We start from the raw sequence: 17,942 nt of genomic DNA, 5'->3' as shown, positions 1-17,942 counted from the left end.
GAGATATTTAAGTAGATTAAATGATTTGACAGGATGGATAGAGCGAAACTATTTCTTATGTTTCGCACTCCAGAACACAGAGCTCAAACTGTGAACTTAGAGCCAAGCCATTCAATGGTGATATCGGCGAGCGTTTCTCTACATAGTGGAAGCCAATTGAAATTTCCAAACTGACATTGACAGATTTCAGGCAAGTGTATGAATGGATGTGGGAGCAACACATGTAAATGAATGAACATGCAGATCAACTGTGATCCAAGACAAGAGTGGAACATCTCAAAGGGCTGAATGGCCTCTTCCTGTCCTGTGTGACTCACTAGGTAACGAGTGAAGGGGAAAGCTCCATAGATTTCAAGGACAAAGGGTGAGAATCATGAAGATCCAATTGTGTCCTGTACAAGATTGTCTCCCCTTCAGGTCAGCAGTATTACACAAGCCATACTGTTCCACAAAGAGTACTCAATGTTTGGAGTTTAATTGCTTGACATCAGGTGTGGCTCTGTTGTTTCATGCATCTGTTCCTGAAAGCTGTTGGTTTAGTTCTGCTCCATCTACAATGAATGTAACAAATATATCTTGACATTTCAGTGCATTGCTGAGAGAGCTCTACACTGTCAGAGGGGCTGCCTTTTGTGTGGGACTTTAAACCATGACCAAGTCTGGCCTCCCATAACACTACTCAAATAAGAGCAAGTGAAGTCTGATTGGTTTCTGGATTAGTGGTGCTGGAAGAGCACAGCATTTCAGGCAGTATCCGAAGAGCAGTAAAATCGACGTTTCGGGCAAAAGCCCTTCTTGATGAAGGGCTTTTGCCCGAAACATTACTTTTACTGCTCCTCGGATGCTGCCTAAACTGCTATGCTCTTCCAACACCACTAATCCAGAAACTGGCTTCCAGCATCTGCAGTCATTGTTTTTACCTAGAAATCTGATTGGTGCCTGGGCCAATGGGGAAGTGATGACCTAGTGGTATTATCGCTGGACTGTTAAACCTGAGATCCAGGGAATGTTCTGGGGACCTGTGTTCAAATCCCACCACAGTAGATGGTGGAATTTGAATTCAATAAAAATCTGGACATAAGAGTTTAATGGTGACCATGTATTCATTGTTAATTGTTGGGAGGGGGTAGCGGGAGCAATCTGATTCACTAATGTCCTTTGGGGAAGGAAACTGACATCCTTACCTGGTCGGGCCTACATGTGACTCCAGACCCACAGCAATGTGGTTGACTCTTAACTGCCCTCTGGGCAATTAGGGATGGACAATAAATGCTGAGCTAGAAAGAGGCACCCTCATCCCATGAATAATTTTTTTTTTAAATCCTTCAAGCAATATCACTGAAACAGATGATATATAATCATTCCCACATTGCTGTTTGTGGGAGTTGATGTGAGCAAATTGATTGTCACATAGCCTACATTACAACAGTGACTACACATCAAAAATTGCTTTGGGGTAGTCTGTGAAAGGCTGCCAAATAAATCTAAATCTTCATTGGATTCTTTAAAACATTTTGTGTTTTCTTTCCAATAAAGTGTAAAATGATAGCATATGCAAGAAATGTTGGCCCAGCTACCAACATTCACAGCCCCATGACAGAATAAAGAAAGATGACACATTCCCAAAGGAAATGAACCAGTCTAGGCAGCAAGGGTTCTGAGGGGGGCGGAGAGGAAGGGGTCAGGCATAACATAGTTTCATACTCAGATAAACACTCCCTTATAGTCACCCACAATAGTAGGAGCTGGATGTCTTCAGTCGCTAGGTGAGTTTTAACAGCTCTTTTATCAGACAACTTTCTAGTTTTCTTGCTACATCTTACGGTAAGAGGAAATCTTCACCTCAGCTCCAATGTCACCAGGACGTGGATCTGGAGGAGAGACAAAGGAGGGACACATTCTCATGTCTCTAGGTGACATCAACTAATTGGAGTCACACAGAGACAGTTTTGTTCTATTTGTCCAGGCACTATCAGAGCCCAATGGAGAATGCCCCAGACTCATTTTCCTAACCCAACAGCTATCAATAATCTGATGAAGACACAATTGTTCCCTGTAGCATTGTCCATTTTGGCTCCATTTACAACGTGTGTGCCTGTGCATGTGTGTCTGTGTATGTCTGTGTACGTCTGTGTACGTGTCTGTGTGTCTGTATATTTGTATTTCTGTGTATGTGTATCAGTGTGTCAGTGTGTATGTGTCTGTGTCTGTATTTCTGTGTGTGTGTCTATTTGTGTGTGTGTGTGTATCTGTGTGTGTGTGTGTATATCAGTGTGTGTGTGTCCATGTATGTGTGTGACTGTGTATGTGTCTGTGTCTGTGTGTGTCTGTGTACATCTGTCTGTATGTGTGTGTGTGTGTCTGTCTGTCTGTGTATGTGACTATGCATCCGTGTGTGTGTGTCTGTCTGTGTCTGTGACTGGTCAGGGTTGGGGACAGAAGACAGTTGAAAGGAGATTTGATCGAAGCATTCAAAATAATGAGGGGTCTAGACTGAGTAGGTTAGGAGAAACTGTTACCAATGGTGGAAAGATTGTGAAGCAAAGGACATCAGCTGAAGATGAGGGACAAATGATAGTGACACAAAGAAACTTTTTTAATGCATTGACTGGCCACAGTCTAGAATGGGGTGCCTAAGAAAATACTAGAGCCAGATTCAATTGCAATTTCAGTAGGAATTAGACAAACACCAGAAGAGAAAAACTAACATTGTAAGGAAACATTTAGGGGACTGGGACCACTTAAATATTCTTACAGAGAACTAGCAGAGACTTGAAGGGTAGAATGGGCTTTCTTCTGTGCTGTAACCATTCTATGATGTTCTCTATATGTACATAAATATGCATATGGATGTGTTGTTGGAATTAAATAGCCTGTAACTGAGATTCTAATCACCTATATTAATAGTTAAATATAATAGTATTGTTATATTGTAGAATATTGTTTCAAGAAGGAGGTAGATATAGCTCCTGTGGTTAAAGGGATCAAGAGATACAGTGAGGGGGAGGGAGGGTGAAGTTAGGGTAGTGAGCTCAGTGATCAGCAATGATCATATTGAATGGTCCAACAGGCTGGAAAGGTCAAATTCTATCTTCTATGTTACCATGTTATTTAATTTTGGAATAGCACAATCTGAAGGGAGGTCTTGAGGCACAGTGGGTAAGCGTTCCTGTCTTTAAATCAGAGACTCTGGGTTCAAGACCTTCTCCAGGACGTGATGGTCACAGAGGCTGCTGAAGATCATCCTAAAAATCTTCCCAACACACACACATCGAAGACAGGCAGTAGGAACTGTAAGGACTCTTGATCAGCTGTATCATGGAGAGAAAATTGGTGACTCTACCATCACTATCTAGATTATAACGTGCATGTAAAAATGTACATTCCCCAGAAACTCAGCTTAACTTAGGGGATAGGGCGGCTCTATTGGCTGGCAGGCTGGCAGGAATATGGAATGCTGGGGCTGGATTCAGGATCTGCTGCTTGCCTCCACGGTGGAGAGCATGATGGGTTGAATAGGATCTTGACTCAGGCAGAGAACTGGACAGAACAACAGTCCAATAATTTCTGCTGCACTCAGTCAGTTCAGCAATGACTGAGTGATCTTCGTTGTCTGACAAGAATGATATGGATATCAGGGAGGAATAGAATCAATTGTGTCATATCAATAGCCATCAGCAGCTTTAACCTCATTATTATTTCAAGACTCTGCTCACGATGGTTTTAAATCATTTTCATTGATCTGATAGTTTGCAATAACTTTTACAAGGGAAAAAGAAACAGCAAAGGTCATTATGGTAATTGGAAGATTTTATACCTTCTGACACTGAAAGCTGGCTACTTATAAGCTTGGCATCCAATCAGAAAATTGGATTCTTCTCTGGTATTGATAACTTGATGGAACGGTTTAATTTTTCACACCAGATGGGTAAATGTGTCTTGCTGAGGGAGGAGGTTTCAGATATGCAGATCGCATTCAAGTACCAGCTGCCAAAATATGAATCACAGAATGATAGAGCACAGAACAGGGCCATTTGGACCATCGAGTCTGTGACAACACTTTGAGAAAGCTAGCCAATTAGACTTCATTGAAAATATATCACCGTTCCTTTGATGTTACTGGGCCAAATCCTGGAATTGATGAAGAGCTTTTGCCCAATTTTCCTGCTCTTCGGATGCTGCCTGACCTGCTCTGCTTTTCCAGCGCCACTCTAATCTTGACTCTAATCTCCAGCATCTGCAGTATGCACTTCTGCCAAATCCGGGAATTCCCTCCCAACAGCATTGTGGGTGTCCCTACATCCAAGTCCGGAGTGGTTCAAGTCGGCAGCTCACCATCACCTTTTCCAGGGTGACTCAGGAAGGGGGCAATATTAGCCAACAATATTGTTGTCTGATGAATACATTTCAAAAATTCCTGATCCTTGCATTCAAACTTTGGCCCTCCTCCAGATCCACAACCTTCTGAGATTGCTAAGCAGCTATTGGGTTAGGGTTACGGATTTCCAATTCTAGCTTTTAGCACATCCTTATTTCCTTCATTGGCTTCCAACATCTATAAACATCCACTCCCTCCACCACCAACACTCAGCAGCAGCAATGTGTACTATCTACAAGAAGCACTGCAGAAATTCACCAAAGATCCTTAGACATCCCAAACGCATGACTACTTTCATCTCGAATGAAAAGGGCAGCAGAACTGGTAAATGAAATTATCTGGGATCTGACTAACAGTCAAGGTGGTGTGATGGGAATGTGTTTATTCACAGAGTCCAAGTGAATGTGGCAACATGCAATTGTGTGTTCTATTCTGGAGCGAGAGATAGCAGCTGCACCGCAGAAATTCACTCAGGCTCCTTACACAGCACCTTCCAAACCCACGACCACTTCCATCTCAAAGGATTAGGGTAGAAGGTATATGGGAGCACCACCAGCAGCAAGTTCCTGTACAAACCACTCGCCATCAACTTGGAAATATATTGTTGTTCCTTCAGTGTCGCTGGATCAAAATCCTGGAATTCCCACTCTAATGGCATTGTGGGTCTATGGACTGCAGAAGTTTGAAAAGGCAGCTCACCACCAACTTCTTGAGGGCAACTAGGGATATGCAGTAAATGCTGCCCCAGCCAGCAACACCCACATCCCACCAAGGAAATTTTTAAAATCCCAAGTTCTGGAATTTCATCTCTGGACTACTCTATCTCTCCACATTGCTCCTCATTTAAGATGCTCCTTAAAAAATGACCTTAAAATGCTACCTGTCCTCATCTCCCAGGTTATGTGGCTTGATATCAAATTCACAGAATCACAGAGGTGTTCAGGACATGAGGCCACTCAGCCCATCCTGCCTGCCCTGGCCCGTTAAATTATGCCAATCTGAAGTGCTTTACATAGCTCAACTGGGTTAAAGGTGCAATTTAAAAGCAAATTTCTGTTCCTATTGTTGGGGCACGTTTAGATTTTAGACTGTAAGGGATAAACGCACCCTCCATATTAACAGCAACTTGGAGGCTATTGTCAACAGGACCTCTGTAACCTTCTGTATAAACAAGAGACAATGTTCATGAAAATATTCCAGGAGATTCTTGGGGAGAAGATAGTGTAGGTCAGTCACTGGTAAAGGAAGAGACGGCAGCATTGAGGGTGAGATTGATTATTCACACTCTGACTGGGTGAAGCACACCAGAGGGGAATTTGTTTTATTTGCTGTGTCTGAAAGAAGATTGGAGTGAGGATAATGAGATGCTAACTTTATAAAGATAATTAATTTTTATGAATGCTCCAGAGCTTTCTTTCAGTCGGGTAACTGAGGCAGATCTCTCCCTGTGTTACTCAAATCAAATGACCATAAACTCAGTTCCCAGCAGTTAATCACTGAAAATTCGAGACAACATAAATTGTTTAGGACTGGTCAGCTCTGAATCCAAGTTATTGAAATGAGGATTTCCACATAACCACACGACTACTCACTCAGATCTCCCTGTTGAAAACTATCGTGATGGGGTTGCAGTTTAGTTATTGCAATGTGCAGTTAGTAATGGACAATAAATATTTCATGGCTACATTTGTGAGGGAAAGACTGGGTTAGGGTAGGGGTTTAGCATCTTGGCACAGGTTGACCCAAGGTAGTGCCAAACAGCAAGAACCAGATGATTGTATCATTTATTGCACCAGGCCCTCTAGAGTATGGCTGACTTTGGGTCACATTTACAGTTTCCTCTGGAGAGATTGAGGGCTGTGGTTGAGGCAAGCGAGTTTATTTCTTTTTTGACAACAGTCCTTATTCATTCAGAATCCTCCTTGGAAAAGACCTGCAATCTAATATAGATTCTATAAAACCTTTGCCCTGTCCTTTGGACAGTCTTACTTCGCAATTGGTGCTTTGTTCTCCAGTCTGTCGGAGTCCCGAGATCCATGGTCGTGTGCCGGTCCCTGTTCCTCCTCCACCTCCGACATTTCCCCCTCTGTCCCTCCATCGTCCCCCGTCTCACTTCCCTTCAGGCGACTGCTCCTCACCGCCTCTTCCAGCGCCTTCTGCTGTCGGTAGAAGTGGGAGAACTTATTGAAGATGATGGTGATGGGTAGTGCCACCACTAAGATGCCCCCTAGGATGCAGCCCGAAGCAGCCAGCTTGCCCGCCACGGTGATGGGTACTACATCCCCGTAGCCCACCGTGGTCATGCTCACCGTCCCCCACCACCAACAGGCTGGAATGGTGTCCAGTCCGACGTCTTCATCCTTCTCAGCTGTATATGCCATCCCAGAGAAGACACAGACTCCTACGCCCAGGTACAGCAGGAGGATCCCGACCTCTCGGTAGCTGTGCTTTAAAGGAGAAACAATGAACAATCAGTACCACAGAATAATCACAACAAGCTATAAATCCTACCCTTGGATGTGGCTGGGGTAAGGTGATTTGGAGGATGTGAAATATGAGGTGCCTCAATCATTAAGTTCTCACTCTTGTGTCCAAATGCCTCCATCACTTCCTCTATCCCTACCTTTGTCACCTTATAGAACCCTACAAGATCTCTCTGTTCCTCGAATTCTGGTAACCCCGGAGTTTAATTACTTCACTAGTTATAGCTATGCCTTCAGTACCAAGCCCTTAATCTCAGGGAGTCCCCTTTAAGATTTTTGGATATCCGCTTCTCTGCCCCTCTTCAGAACCTAACCCTTTGGTCAATCCTTCCCAATTTGGATTCATGTCATACTTTGAGCACATTCCTGTGAAGCATCATGAAATGTTTTGCTGTTTTGAAGGTGTTACACAAATGTTGATGTTTTTATACAAGTCCTAACTTGCAGAGGAGTGTAAGGGGCAAAGTTCACATCAGACCAGTCATAAATACAGGCTGATATTCCAGTCTGGGATTTGAAAGTGATTGTAACCTGAGTGAAGCAGTATACTGTGCATTGCAGCTGAGCAATATGCCCTTTATAAATGACAGTAAATGATTTTACTTGCACGAGCAGATTGTCCTGTGTGATTGTACAAGGGCAGTGGTGTCTCATTGTATAACGATCCACACCAAATGATGTATGTGCTCCTGAGAGGAACCTGCGGATTTGCATGTACATCTCTTCACATACAAATTAGGAACAGCAGGAGGCCATTCGGCCCCTCAGGCCTGCTCCACCATTTTGTAAGATCATGGCTAATCTTATTGTGGTCTCAACATTACTTTCCTGACTGCTACCTTTGACACCCTTATTAGTGAAGAATCTATCTACCTCTGCATTAGCAATGACACTGCCTACACCACACTTGATGAAGCAAAGTCCACAGACTGGATAGGCTAGGATGTTTTTACACTGGAGCATAGGAGATTGAGAGATGACCTTACCCAGGTTAATAAGATCTTGGGGGTCGAGATAACGTGAATGGCTGGTGTCTTTTCCCCAGGGTGGGGGATTTCAGGACTACAAGGCATATTTTTAAGGTGAGACGATAAAGATTTTAAAAAGACATGAGGAGCAATTTTTTTATACAGAGAAGGGTTCATGAGTAGAACGAAGTTCTCAAGGAAGTGGTGGATGCAGGTACTGTTACAATGTTTAAAAGACATTTGGATAAGTACATGAATAGAAATGTTTGGAGGGATATGGACCAAGCCCAGGCAAGTGGGGCTAGTTTAGTTTGGGATTCTAGTCAGCATGGAGTGGTTGGACCGAAGGGTCTATTTCCGTGCTCTGTGACTCTCCCAGTCATGATCATATTGAATGGCAGAGCAGGCTCAAATAGCTGAATCCCTGTTCCTATTTTTTGTGTTTCTATGACAGGAAGAGTTCAACTTTAGCTTTGTCACAGACATCAATGACCTTGATAAAAGTGTAGTGTTACAGCATGTGGGGCAGGAATCTGATTGAAGAGATACACACTTGGAGTTTCAGAAAAGATGGAGATGCATCTAAATGTAAAACTTTAATATTATCTATAGTGACTGTTGTCCAGCATTTTCTCTCCAAAACCCTTTATCTGTTTGATTAGATTCCAGCCAGTAATGGACTCCTGAGTATATTAATCAGGATCGAATGCATCAACTCCTCAATTAGATTTCTGAAATTCTTTCTCATTATCCTCTAGTGAGGAGTCTTTTAACATCAATATAATTGGTGCTATTTTGCTAGAATGCCTTTAGCCAGAGTAATAATGTTAAATTGGATTGATGATACTAATGCAAATACCTTCAGATGGAAAATACACAAATTAATAACTTTGTGATTTCTAATCATAGAATCCCTATAATGTGGAAACAGACCACTTGGCCCATCAAGTCCACACTGACTTTCTGAAGAGTTTGCCACTCTCCTCACCTTCCTATCCTATAACCCTGCATTTCCCATGACTAATCCACCTAGACCTCACATCCCGGGACACTATGGGTAATTTAGCATGGCCAACCCACCTAAACCTACACATCTTTGGACTGTGGAAGGAAACCCACACAGACATGGGGAGAATGTGCAAACTCCACACAGACAGTCAGCCAAGGCTGGAATCGAACGCACTGTGAGATAGTAGTGCTAACCACTGAGACATTGTACCACCTCGAATGCGATGTTTCTATCATTCAGCGTATCCAGGTTTACATCAGAGTTTCCCAAAGTAGTTGAAAGCTGATATTTTGGTGGTGAGTCCTGGAGCAGCAATGGACTTATGACAGCTCAGCTCTGTCTCTACCTGAACCCGCTCTCTTACAGGAACACCCCCTCCAGCCCTACAGTCCCCCATTTTCACTCAGAGATTGCAATAATTTTCAAACCTCGAAATGGGATCACAGAGGAGAAAGGTTTAGGGAACACTGGCTTATGTTATTTGGTTTCTTTCTGGTGCTACATGGTTCAATAAGCCAGACTTCAATTGCTCCTTTATACAAACAGGCAGAGATAATAAGACAGAAATATAATTTTTATATCATTTTATAAGTTTTTAATTCATTCATGGGATGTGGGTGTCACTGGTTAGGGCAAGCATTAATGGCCCATCCCTAATTGCCTGGAGGACAGTATGTCATAGAGTCATAGACAGTCATGTACAGCATGGAAGCAGATCCTTCAGCCCAACTCATCCATGCTGACCAAATATCCTAAACTAATCTAGTCCCATTTGCAGCATTTGGCCCATATTCCTCTGAACCCTTCCTATTCATATACCCATCCAGATCCTTTCCTTACCTGATCTGGCCTACATATGATTCCAGACCCACAATAATGCAGTTGCCTCTTAAATGCCCTCTGGGCAATTGGGTCTGGGCAATAAATGCTGGCCTTGCCCCCATCTTGTGTACGAAGGAAAAGAAAGGTAGGTCACCCACGTTGCTGTAGGCTTGAAGTCATGAGTAAGGATTTCCTTCCCTAAGGGATAAGAGTGAACCAGGTGGGTTCTTACAATGATCAACAATATTAAATTAGCATTTTATTCCAAATCTTTCTGAAATTCAAACTTCACCATCTATCCATGGTGGGTTTCAAACCCAGTCCCCAGAGCATGCCACTAGGGGAATTACTAGTTTAGTAACATTATCAGTACACCATCACCTGCCCTGAATGCACTTAATCACAGAAGAGAATTCAAAAAGGAAAACTGACTTCACTGTCAGCAGTTGCAATTTATTTTAAAATGTCAAACGATTAAAAAACAGGAAAATAAATTGCTAGAGAAACACAGAAGGTCTGGAAACATCTATGGTGAGCAAAACACATGGCTCCCTGCTGCCTCCGAGTGCCAAGTGCCTGGGTTCAATTCCAACCTTGTGTGGTTGTCTGTGTGAAGTTTGTATGTTCATCCCTGTGCTTGAGTGGCTGTGCTCCAGTTTCCTCCCACTGTTCAAAGATGTGCAGGTTCAATGGATTGGCCATGCTAAATAAAGGGTTATGGGTGGGATGCTCTTCGGAGGGCTGAATGGCCACTTTCTCTACAAAACAAAGCTTTCCAGTCCTTGGATCTGGAAACATGAACTCTGTTTCTCTCTCTACAGATGCTACCAGACCTGCTGAATTGCTCCAGCTGCTTCTACTTAAGATTTCCAGCACCTGCAGTACATTGTTTTATAAACGATTAGGAGATTTCCAGTCTAACCTTTAAAGTTGCTCCCAATGACCGCAGTCCTGTTGAATGGCGTGCTAACTTGAGCACCCTAAAGATCCTCATCAACCTCAGGACTTGGACCACCTTCCCCAGGTTTTCCAGATCTGTTGTTCGTCCGAAGATCAGATGAACCAGCAGGGTGAAGTAAAACGGTAAGATGGAGATTATGTCGATCATGTTGAGCGGGTGAAAGCAAAACCTCTTAAAGTTGGGGCTCAGGAGCAGGCGGGAACAGACCTCCATGGTGAACCAGGCTATGCAGAACTGCTCCACGATCTGTAACCTGGGATCGTCAATCTCGTTGTCGTACTGGTCTAGAATCTGGTACTCGGGCATGCTGTGGATGCACATGGTGGCAATGGAGCCCAGAACCACACTGATGGAGAGGAAGCTGAAAAGCCGACTTGGGATGGAGTAGCCTGGATTCTCCAGGGTTAGCCACAGCTGCTTCCTGCAATTCCCGTACTTTAAGCCCCGGAATATCAGCAAGTCCCGGTTGAAGTCCGAGATCTCATCTGGAGAGGTGTCGATGCTGCTCACGTCACTCTCGTCATCCCAGTTTTTCCGCCTGCTCTCGGTTTTGCGCTCGTGATAACGGTACCTACAGCAGGAATCCAGGAAGAACTCATTGATGCCCCAGTACTCAATCTCCTGCGAAAAGGAAAAAACGCAGAGCTCATCCATCATGTGCAGCTTCCCGGTCTGGTAAAAGTTTAACACGTACGGGAAAAGCCCAGGGTGTCTGTCGAAGTAGAACTCCTTCTTTGACACGTCGTAATCGTCACATATCTGGAGGATGGACTCTTCCGAGTCACAGGTCAATAGCTGTCCGAGTCTGGTGTTGGGGAACCGGGACAGGGTGCTGGATTGGAGCTTTCTCTTCAGGCCTCCCACATTCACATTAATCGCCTGATCTTCAAATTTCGGATCCCAGGAGCGGAATGTCTCGTTAACCATGGTAACCTCTCGAGCAGATCTGTATTGCAATGGGAATGAGGGAATTTAAAAAGTACTGTATTATTATAAAACAATAGCATGATTGGAAAAGGCCATGAAATGGCATAGAATTAACAGCATAGAATGAGGCCATTTGGCCCTGTGGATTCCTGCTGGTCAAAGTCACAAGTTACTGAATACCAGGTTATAGTCCAACAGGTTTATTTGAAATCACAAGCTTTTGGAGTGCTGCTCCTTTGGCAAGTGGGAACACCTTAACTATATCTACACTAGAGAGTAATTCTTGAAGAGGGTCTGCAATGCCTGAGATTTTAAAGTCCTAATAATACCAACATGCTTAATCATTGCTAAGATAAAACATTATTGTTTGATATACAGTGCAGAAATGATTAACTTCTCTTTTGCAGCTTCCCAATCAGTGCTCTGCTGGTTGATGGCACCTCACTTAAACATGAGACAACGGAGAGATGATTGAACAAGGGGTGAATGAGAAAGGTGAAGAGACATTTATTTTCAGATTAGCTTTGAGGGGCAGGATAAAAATCTTTCCTCAGAAGATGGGGTTAGAATTAATTCATGAAGCCTTCTTTTGGGCATCATTAGCTCAGTAGGCTGGACGGCTGGTTTGTGAGGTTGGGTAACATCAACAAAGTGTGCCCAATTTCCTTACTGGGTGAAATCACTGTCAAATCACTCTGCCTTGTCAACCTCACCCCTTGCCTGAGGTGCAGTGACCCCCAGGTACACTCACTCTGACGAGAGAGCAGCCTGTGAGATTACCTTTCATTCACCCCTTACCCCTTGAGAAGGGGTAAGACCATAAAAAATGTGAACAGGAGTAGGCTGTTCGCCCCTTGAGCCTGCTCTACCACTCAATAGGATTATGGCTGATCCAAAATTCCTCATGTTTACTTTCCTGGCCTTTCCAATAACCCTTCATTCCCTTCCTGATCCAGAATCTCTCTGTCTCAGCCTTAAATATACACAAGGATCTGCCCCCACAGCTCTCTGTGGCAAGAAGTTCCAAAGACTCACAATCCTCTGAAAGAAGAAATTCCTCCTCATCTCAGTCTTACATTGGTGCCCTGACAATGCCCTCTGGTCCCAGACTCTCCCGTGAGAGTAAACATCCCCTCAGCATTTACCCTGTCGACTCCCTTAACAACCCGATACGTTTCAATGAGATCACCTCTCATTCTTCTCAACACTAGTGAGCAGAGTCCCAGCCTGTTTAAACTTTGCTCATAACACAATCTCTCCACACCAAAGATCATACTAACCTTTTCCGAACTGCCTCCAGTGAAATATCTTTTCTTAAAATAAGGGACCAAACCTGCTCACAGTACTCCAGCTGTGGTCTCCCCAGCACCTTGTACAATTACAGTAAGACTTACCTACTCTCATACCCCAAGCCTCTTGAAATAAAGGCTGACATTTCATTAGCCCTTCCTGATTACCTGCTGCCCCTGTGTGCTAGCTTTCCGTATTTCATGCACAAGTCCCCCTAAGTCCCTTTATGTTTCAGCTATCTGCAGTTTTTCTTCATTTATATCATATTCTGTCCTTTTGTTCTCCCATTCAAAATGGACCACTTCACATTTTCTACCCTATACACCATTTGCCAACTTTTTTACCACTTACTTAACCTATCAATATCTCTCTGTAAACTTGATTTGGAGATGCTGGTGTTGGACTGGGGTGGACAAAATTAAAAATCACACAACACCAGGTTATAGTCCAACAGGTTAATTGGAAGCACTAGCTTTCAGAGCAATGCTCCTTCATCAGGTGGTTGTAGAGGACACAATTATCTCTGTAAACTGTGTGTATGCCTTTTGCCTTTCTACCTTTTTTTTATGTTGACTGTGAACTTGGCTACAGTATATTCATTTCCTTCCTTCAAGTCTATAATACATGGTGGTGAGCTGCCTTCTTGAACTAGGCAAAAGCGAGGATTGCAGATGCTGGAAATCAGAGTCTAGATTAGAGTGGCGCTGGAAAAGCACAGCAGGTCAGGCAGCATCCGAGGAGCAGGAGAACCGACGTTTCAGGCAAAAGCCCTTCATCAGTAATGGAAGCAGGGAGCCTCCAATGGAGAGATAAATGAGGATGCAGTGGGGCTAGGGAGAAGGGAGCAAAGAGTACAATAAGTGGATGGGTTCACCAGTTTCCTCATTTCCTCTCCCCCCACCATACCCCAGTTCCAACCTTCCAGCTCCGCACCACCCTCATGACCTGTCCTACCTGCCAATCTCCCTTCCCACCTATCCGGTCCACCCTCCTCTCTGACCTATCACCTTCATTTCCACCCCATCCACCCATTGTTCTCTTTGCTACCCTCCCCCATCCTCCTCTCTGACCTATCACCTTTATCCCCACCCCATCCACTTATTGTACTCTTTGCTACCTTCTCCCCAGCCCCACTGTCACCCCCCCACCCCCCCCATTTATCTCTCCACCCTGGAGGCTCCCTGCCTCCATTTCTGATGAAGGGCTTTTGCCCGAAACATTGATTTGATAAGTAAGGGAGAGGTTATCAGGACCTAGGGGTAACAATGATGTAGAGAATGTGGAGTATTCAGATCACTTGTGATCTTATTGGACAGTGGTGTAGGTACGAGGAGCTGAGTGATCTATGATTGCACCTAATTTGTGTGTTCATATAAGTCGGAGATAATATATTAATGCTGATCTTCAGAAAGTAAAGGCTTGATAACTTGTAGGAACCCTTATTACGTCTGCTTTCCGATGAATTCTTGACTTTTGTCAGCTGGGGATGAAAGATGTTGCACAGGTTGGAAACAGTTTCTTAGCTGTTGGGAAGGAACAACTGAGAGACCCTTTGAAGTCTGATTTCCCTAACAAGGTGTCCTGACAACAACACCTAAGTCAGGAGTTACACAGAAGATCAAGGAGAAACCTTGGAATGCAATAACAATGAGCTGCAGCCTTACTGCTGAGCAAGGTTGTTGTGTTTTTCGGGATTAAAGATGTTTTTGCACTCTGAGTAAACAGAGGACCGACAATCTACCCACATTTTGTAAGGAAAGTAAGACTTCCATTTACATAGCACCTTCCATGAGCTCAGCGCATTCCAAAATACTTTACAGCAAATAAAAGTATAATGTAAAGCATAGTCCTCATTGTAAGGTAGGAAACGTGGCAGCCAATTTGTAGGCAGCAAGATTCCACACACAGCGATGTTGTAACAATCAGATAACTGGTGTAAGTGATGTTGGGAGAGAGACAGACATTAATCAACAGAAGTAGTTGGTGCATATCAATTGTCTTTGAGAACATGCAGTGATGCTGGGCTGGTGAACTGAGACTGAGGAAGTCAATAAACTCTCTCCACACAGAAATGCTGTGTGTCTTAGTTTCTATCTCACCAGCAGTATTGGGATTCTGTGCATCACTCCCTCAGCACTCATTCAATGATAATGGTGCTATCCAGTGAACTAAGCTGGTTTATCACTGTGATGGCCAGATCATAAGGGAGGTAGGGTACATGTTGCACAAGGGATGCAGTAGGTTTGTACTGAACACCAATGTATTGTTTTAATTCAGATAACACTGATTTGGATGAAAAATATATTGCAATAAGTTATCCTGATTCAAAACACCCCTCCTTTTATAATGAATTATTTACCTCTGCCCTTTATTTTAAATGCACTTCAAATGCAAAACAAACAGACAATTTAAATATCCTGACATCCCACCACAGTTTGGTGCTACTGTTGTGTTTTATGAAGGAGTCTAAGGTCTGGAATTGTGGAGAGAGACTCCCACATGACCTGCTCCTGTCCCAACATTTTCAGAGCCAACATTTTAGCATATGTAAGGCAGGTTTCTCTTCAGAACCCCACCTGGACCAGGGATTTCAATTTAGAAGAAATAGGGGCTACAAGAATGCATAAGACATTCTCTTAAAAGAAAATATTTCTCACTCATTGCATTATTGGAAAAGGGGATTTGAATTTTAGAACTTTCTTGTGGCCTTTCACAGCATTGAATGGCAAAAGTCATAGACTTTCAGAGGTCTACAGCATATAAAAAGACCCTTCGGCCCATCACATTCACATCAGTCCAAAACAACCACCTAACTACTCTAACCCCATTTTCTAGCAAAAGGGGCATAAATCAGTCAAGTGGTCACAAAAATAAGAACATGGGGCAGGAGTAGGCTTCTCAGCCCCTCAAGCCTCTTCAGCCATTTGATAAAATCAGAGCTGATCTGCTTGTTTCAATCAATCTACTCCATCCATTAAAACCCAAATTTGGGAGAGGATGTCTTTTTTAAATACTTATGTGCTGCAGTCAAAAGTTTGGGGGAGTTGGTAAAGGGAAGAAGATTACAAACTGGACTTTGATGGTCCAATTTGCCAGGGGGAGATGTGTCACAAAGAACTGAGTTGGTTCCTGTGTGAGATTGACCTCAAATCGATAAGTCCAGCCTGATTGCCTCAATCATCTAAACTATAGGTCGTGGCCTTCATGTTAGACCTCTTGCTGCAGGGTGGGGAAGTTGTGGATTCAAGTCCCATCTCATGGACTTGAGTGTGAAATCGAGTCTACTCCACACATTGGCTCAGTGATTAGCACTGCTACGTCACGGTGCTCGGGACGTGGGTTCAATTCTAGCCTCAGACCCCTGTTGTCTGCATGGGTTTTGTCTGGGTGCTCCGGTTTCACCCGACAGTCCAAAAAAGGGTGCAGGTTAGATGGATTGGCCGTGCTGAAAAGCCTCTAGTGTCCAGGAATGTGTAGGCTAGCTGGATTAGCCCTGGGAAATGCAGGGTTACAGGGATAGGGTGGGTTGGGGTGGGATACTCTATGGAATCTTGTTGTGCACTTGATGGGCCAAATGGCTTGCTTCCACACTGTAGAGATTGTATGCTTTACTTGGATGAAGAGTGAGAGTGTGGCACTGATACAGCTGTTGCCTTTTGGATAAAATGGAAAGCTGAGGCTGTATCAGGTAGGTGCAAATGATCCCTCAAATTTGTAGAAAGGGATAGGTATGTTCCTCCCTGGTGCCCTGGCCAACATTTACCTTCCTGTCACTGATAAGTATGGTCATCCTCTCACCTCCTATTGAGGGATCTTCCCGTCTCTAGATTGGCTGCTCTACTTCCCACATTACAAAGGCTATTAAACCACAAATGATTCCAATCTACATCATTGGTTGTAAAGCGTGCCTGAGATTGCGGAATATGCTTTTTCTTAAGAGTGGGGCAGATTAAAAGATGGACATTCAGCCTGTTATCTTAGACTGGCTCCTTAAAAGGAATAGGTAAAAACAATGACTGCAGATGCGGGAAACCAGAGTTTAGATTAGAGTGGTGCTGGAAAAGCACAGCAGTTCAGGCAGCATCCGAGGAACAGTAAAATCGATCTTTCGGGCAAACGTCTTTCATCAAGAATACAGGCAGCGTGCCTGAAGAGTGGAAAGATAAAATCGATGAGACGTTGGGGACCAGGGAAACAGAAGTCTTGGAGGAGGTAGAGGACGTGGGTGGTGTCTCGAACATTAACTGCCTCAACCTGTCTATGTGGGGAGTTCCTGGACTAGGGGGGATAGGACAGTGTCGAGGTAGGTAGAGATGAGTTCAGTGGGGCAGGAGCATGCTGAGACAATGGGTCGGCCAGGGTGGTCAGGCTTGTGGATCTTGGGAAGGAGGTAGAACCGGGCAGTGTGGTGTTCCCGGACTATGAGGTTGGAAGCTGTGGGTGGGAGATCTCCTGAGGTGATGTGGTTCTGTATGGTCCGGGAGATGATGATTTGGTGATGGGGGGGTGGGGTCATGGTTGAGGGGGCGGTAGGAAGAGGTGTCCTCGAGTTGGCGTCTGGCTTCAGCGGTGTAGAGGTCAGTGCGCCAGACTACCACTGCGCCCCCTTTATCTGCTGGCTTGATGGTGAGGTCGGGATTGGAGCAGAGGGATTGGAGGGCTGCGCATTGTGAGGGTGAGAGGTTGGAGTGGGGGAGGAGGGTAGACAGGTTGAGGCGGTTAATGTCCCGGCGGCAGTTGGAAATGAAGAGGTCGAGGGCTGATAATAGGCCAGCGCGGAGTGTCCAGATGGATGCAGTGTATTGGAGGTGGGCGAAGGGGTCCTCGGAAGGTGGGCAGGAGTCCTGATTGTAAAAGTAAGCTCGGAGGCAGAGGCGGCAGAAGAAGTGTTCGACGTCACGGCATGTATTAAATTCATTGATGCGTGGGCTGGGGGGGATGAAGGTGAGTCCTTTGCTGAGAACTGATCGTTCGTTCTCAGTCAGGGGGAGGTCTAGAGGGATGCTCCTTAGAAGAAATGTCCAATTAGTCCCCATCCTTGCTCGATAAGATGAAAAGTTACTCCATGAAGAATGTGCCCAGTTACTGGTGAATGTACTTTGAC

At 44.3% G+C, this 17,942-nt stretch overlaps 1 protein-coding gene across 2 annotated transcripts in view; it reads right to left on the bottom strand.

The window, feature by feature from the left end:
- Positions 1-870: 870 nt before the first annotated feature.
- The window catches only part of LOC122560291 (delayed-rectifier potassium channel regulatory subunit KCNS2), a 31,672-nt gene continuing 14,600 nt past the window's right edge, over positions 871-17,942 (bottom strand). For both annotated transcript variants that reach the window (XM_043710842.2, XM_043710844.2), the window contains exons 3-4: positions 10,583-11,567; positions 871-6,825 (exon numbers count right to left, since the gene is read on the bottom strand). In XM_043710842.2, coding sequence (XP_043566777.1) covers positions 6,364-6,825; positions 10,583-11,548 — 1,428 coding nt within the window. In that variant the 5' untranslated portion in view covers positions 11,549-11,567 and the 3' untranslated portion in view covers positions 871-6,363. The remainder of the gene's footprint in view (positions 6,826-10,582; positions 11,568-17,942) is intronic.

Source organism: Chiloscyllium plagiosum, unplaced genomic scaffold (genome assembly GCF_037043375.1).
Source record: "Chiloscyllium plagiosum isolate Xiang-an unplaced genomic scaffold, Cpla_swu_hap1 HiC_scaffold_15, whole genome shotgun sequence".
Classification (NCBI taxonomy): Eukaryota; Metazoa; Chordata; class Chondrichthyes; order Orectolobiformes; family Hemiscylliidae; genus Chiloscyllium; species Chiloscyllium plagiosum.
Note: the sequence above shows the minus strand (reverse complement) of the source record. Positions and strands in the feature narration are given on the sequence as shown.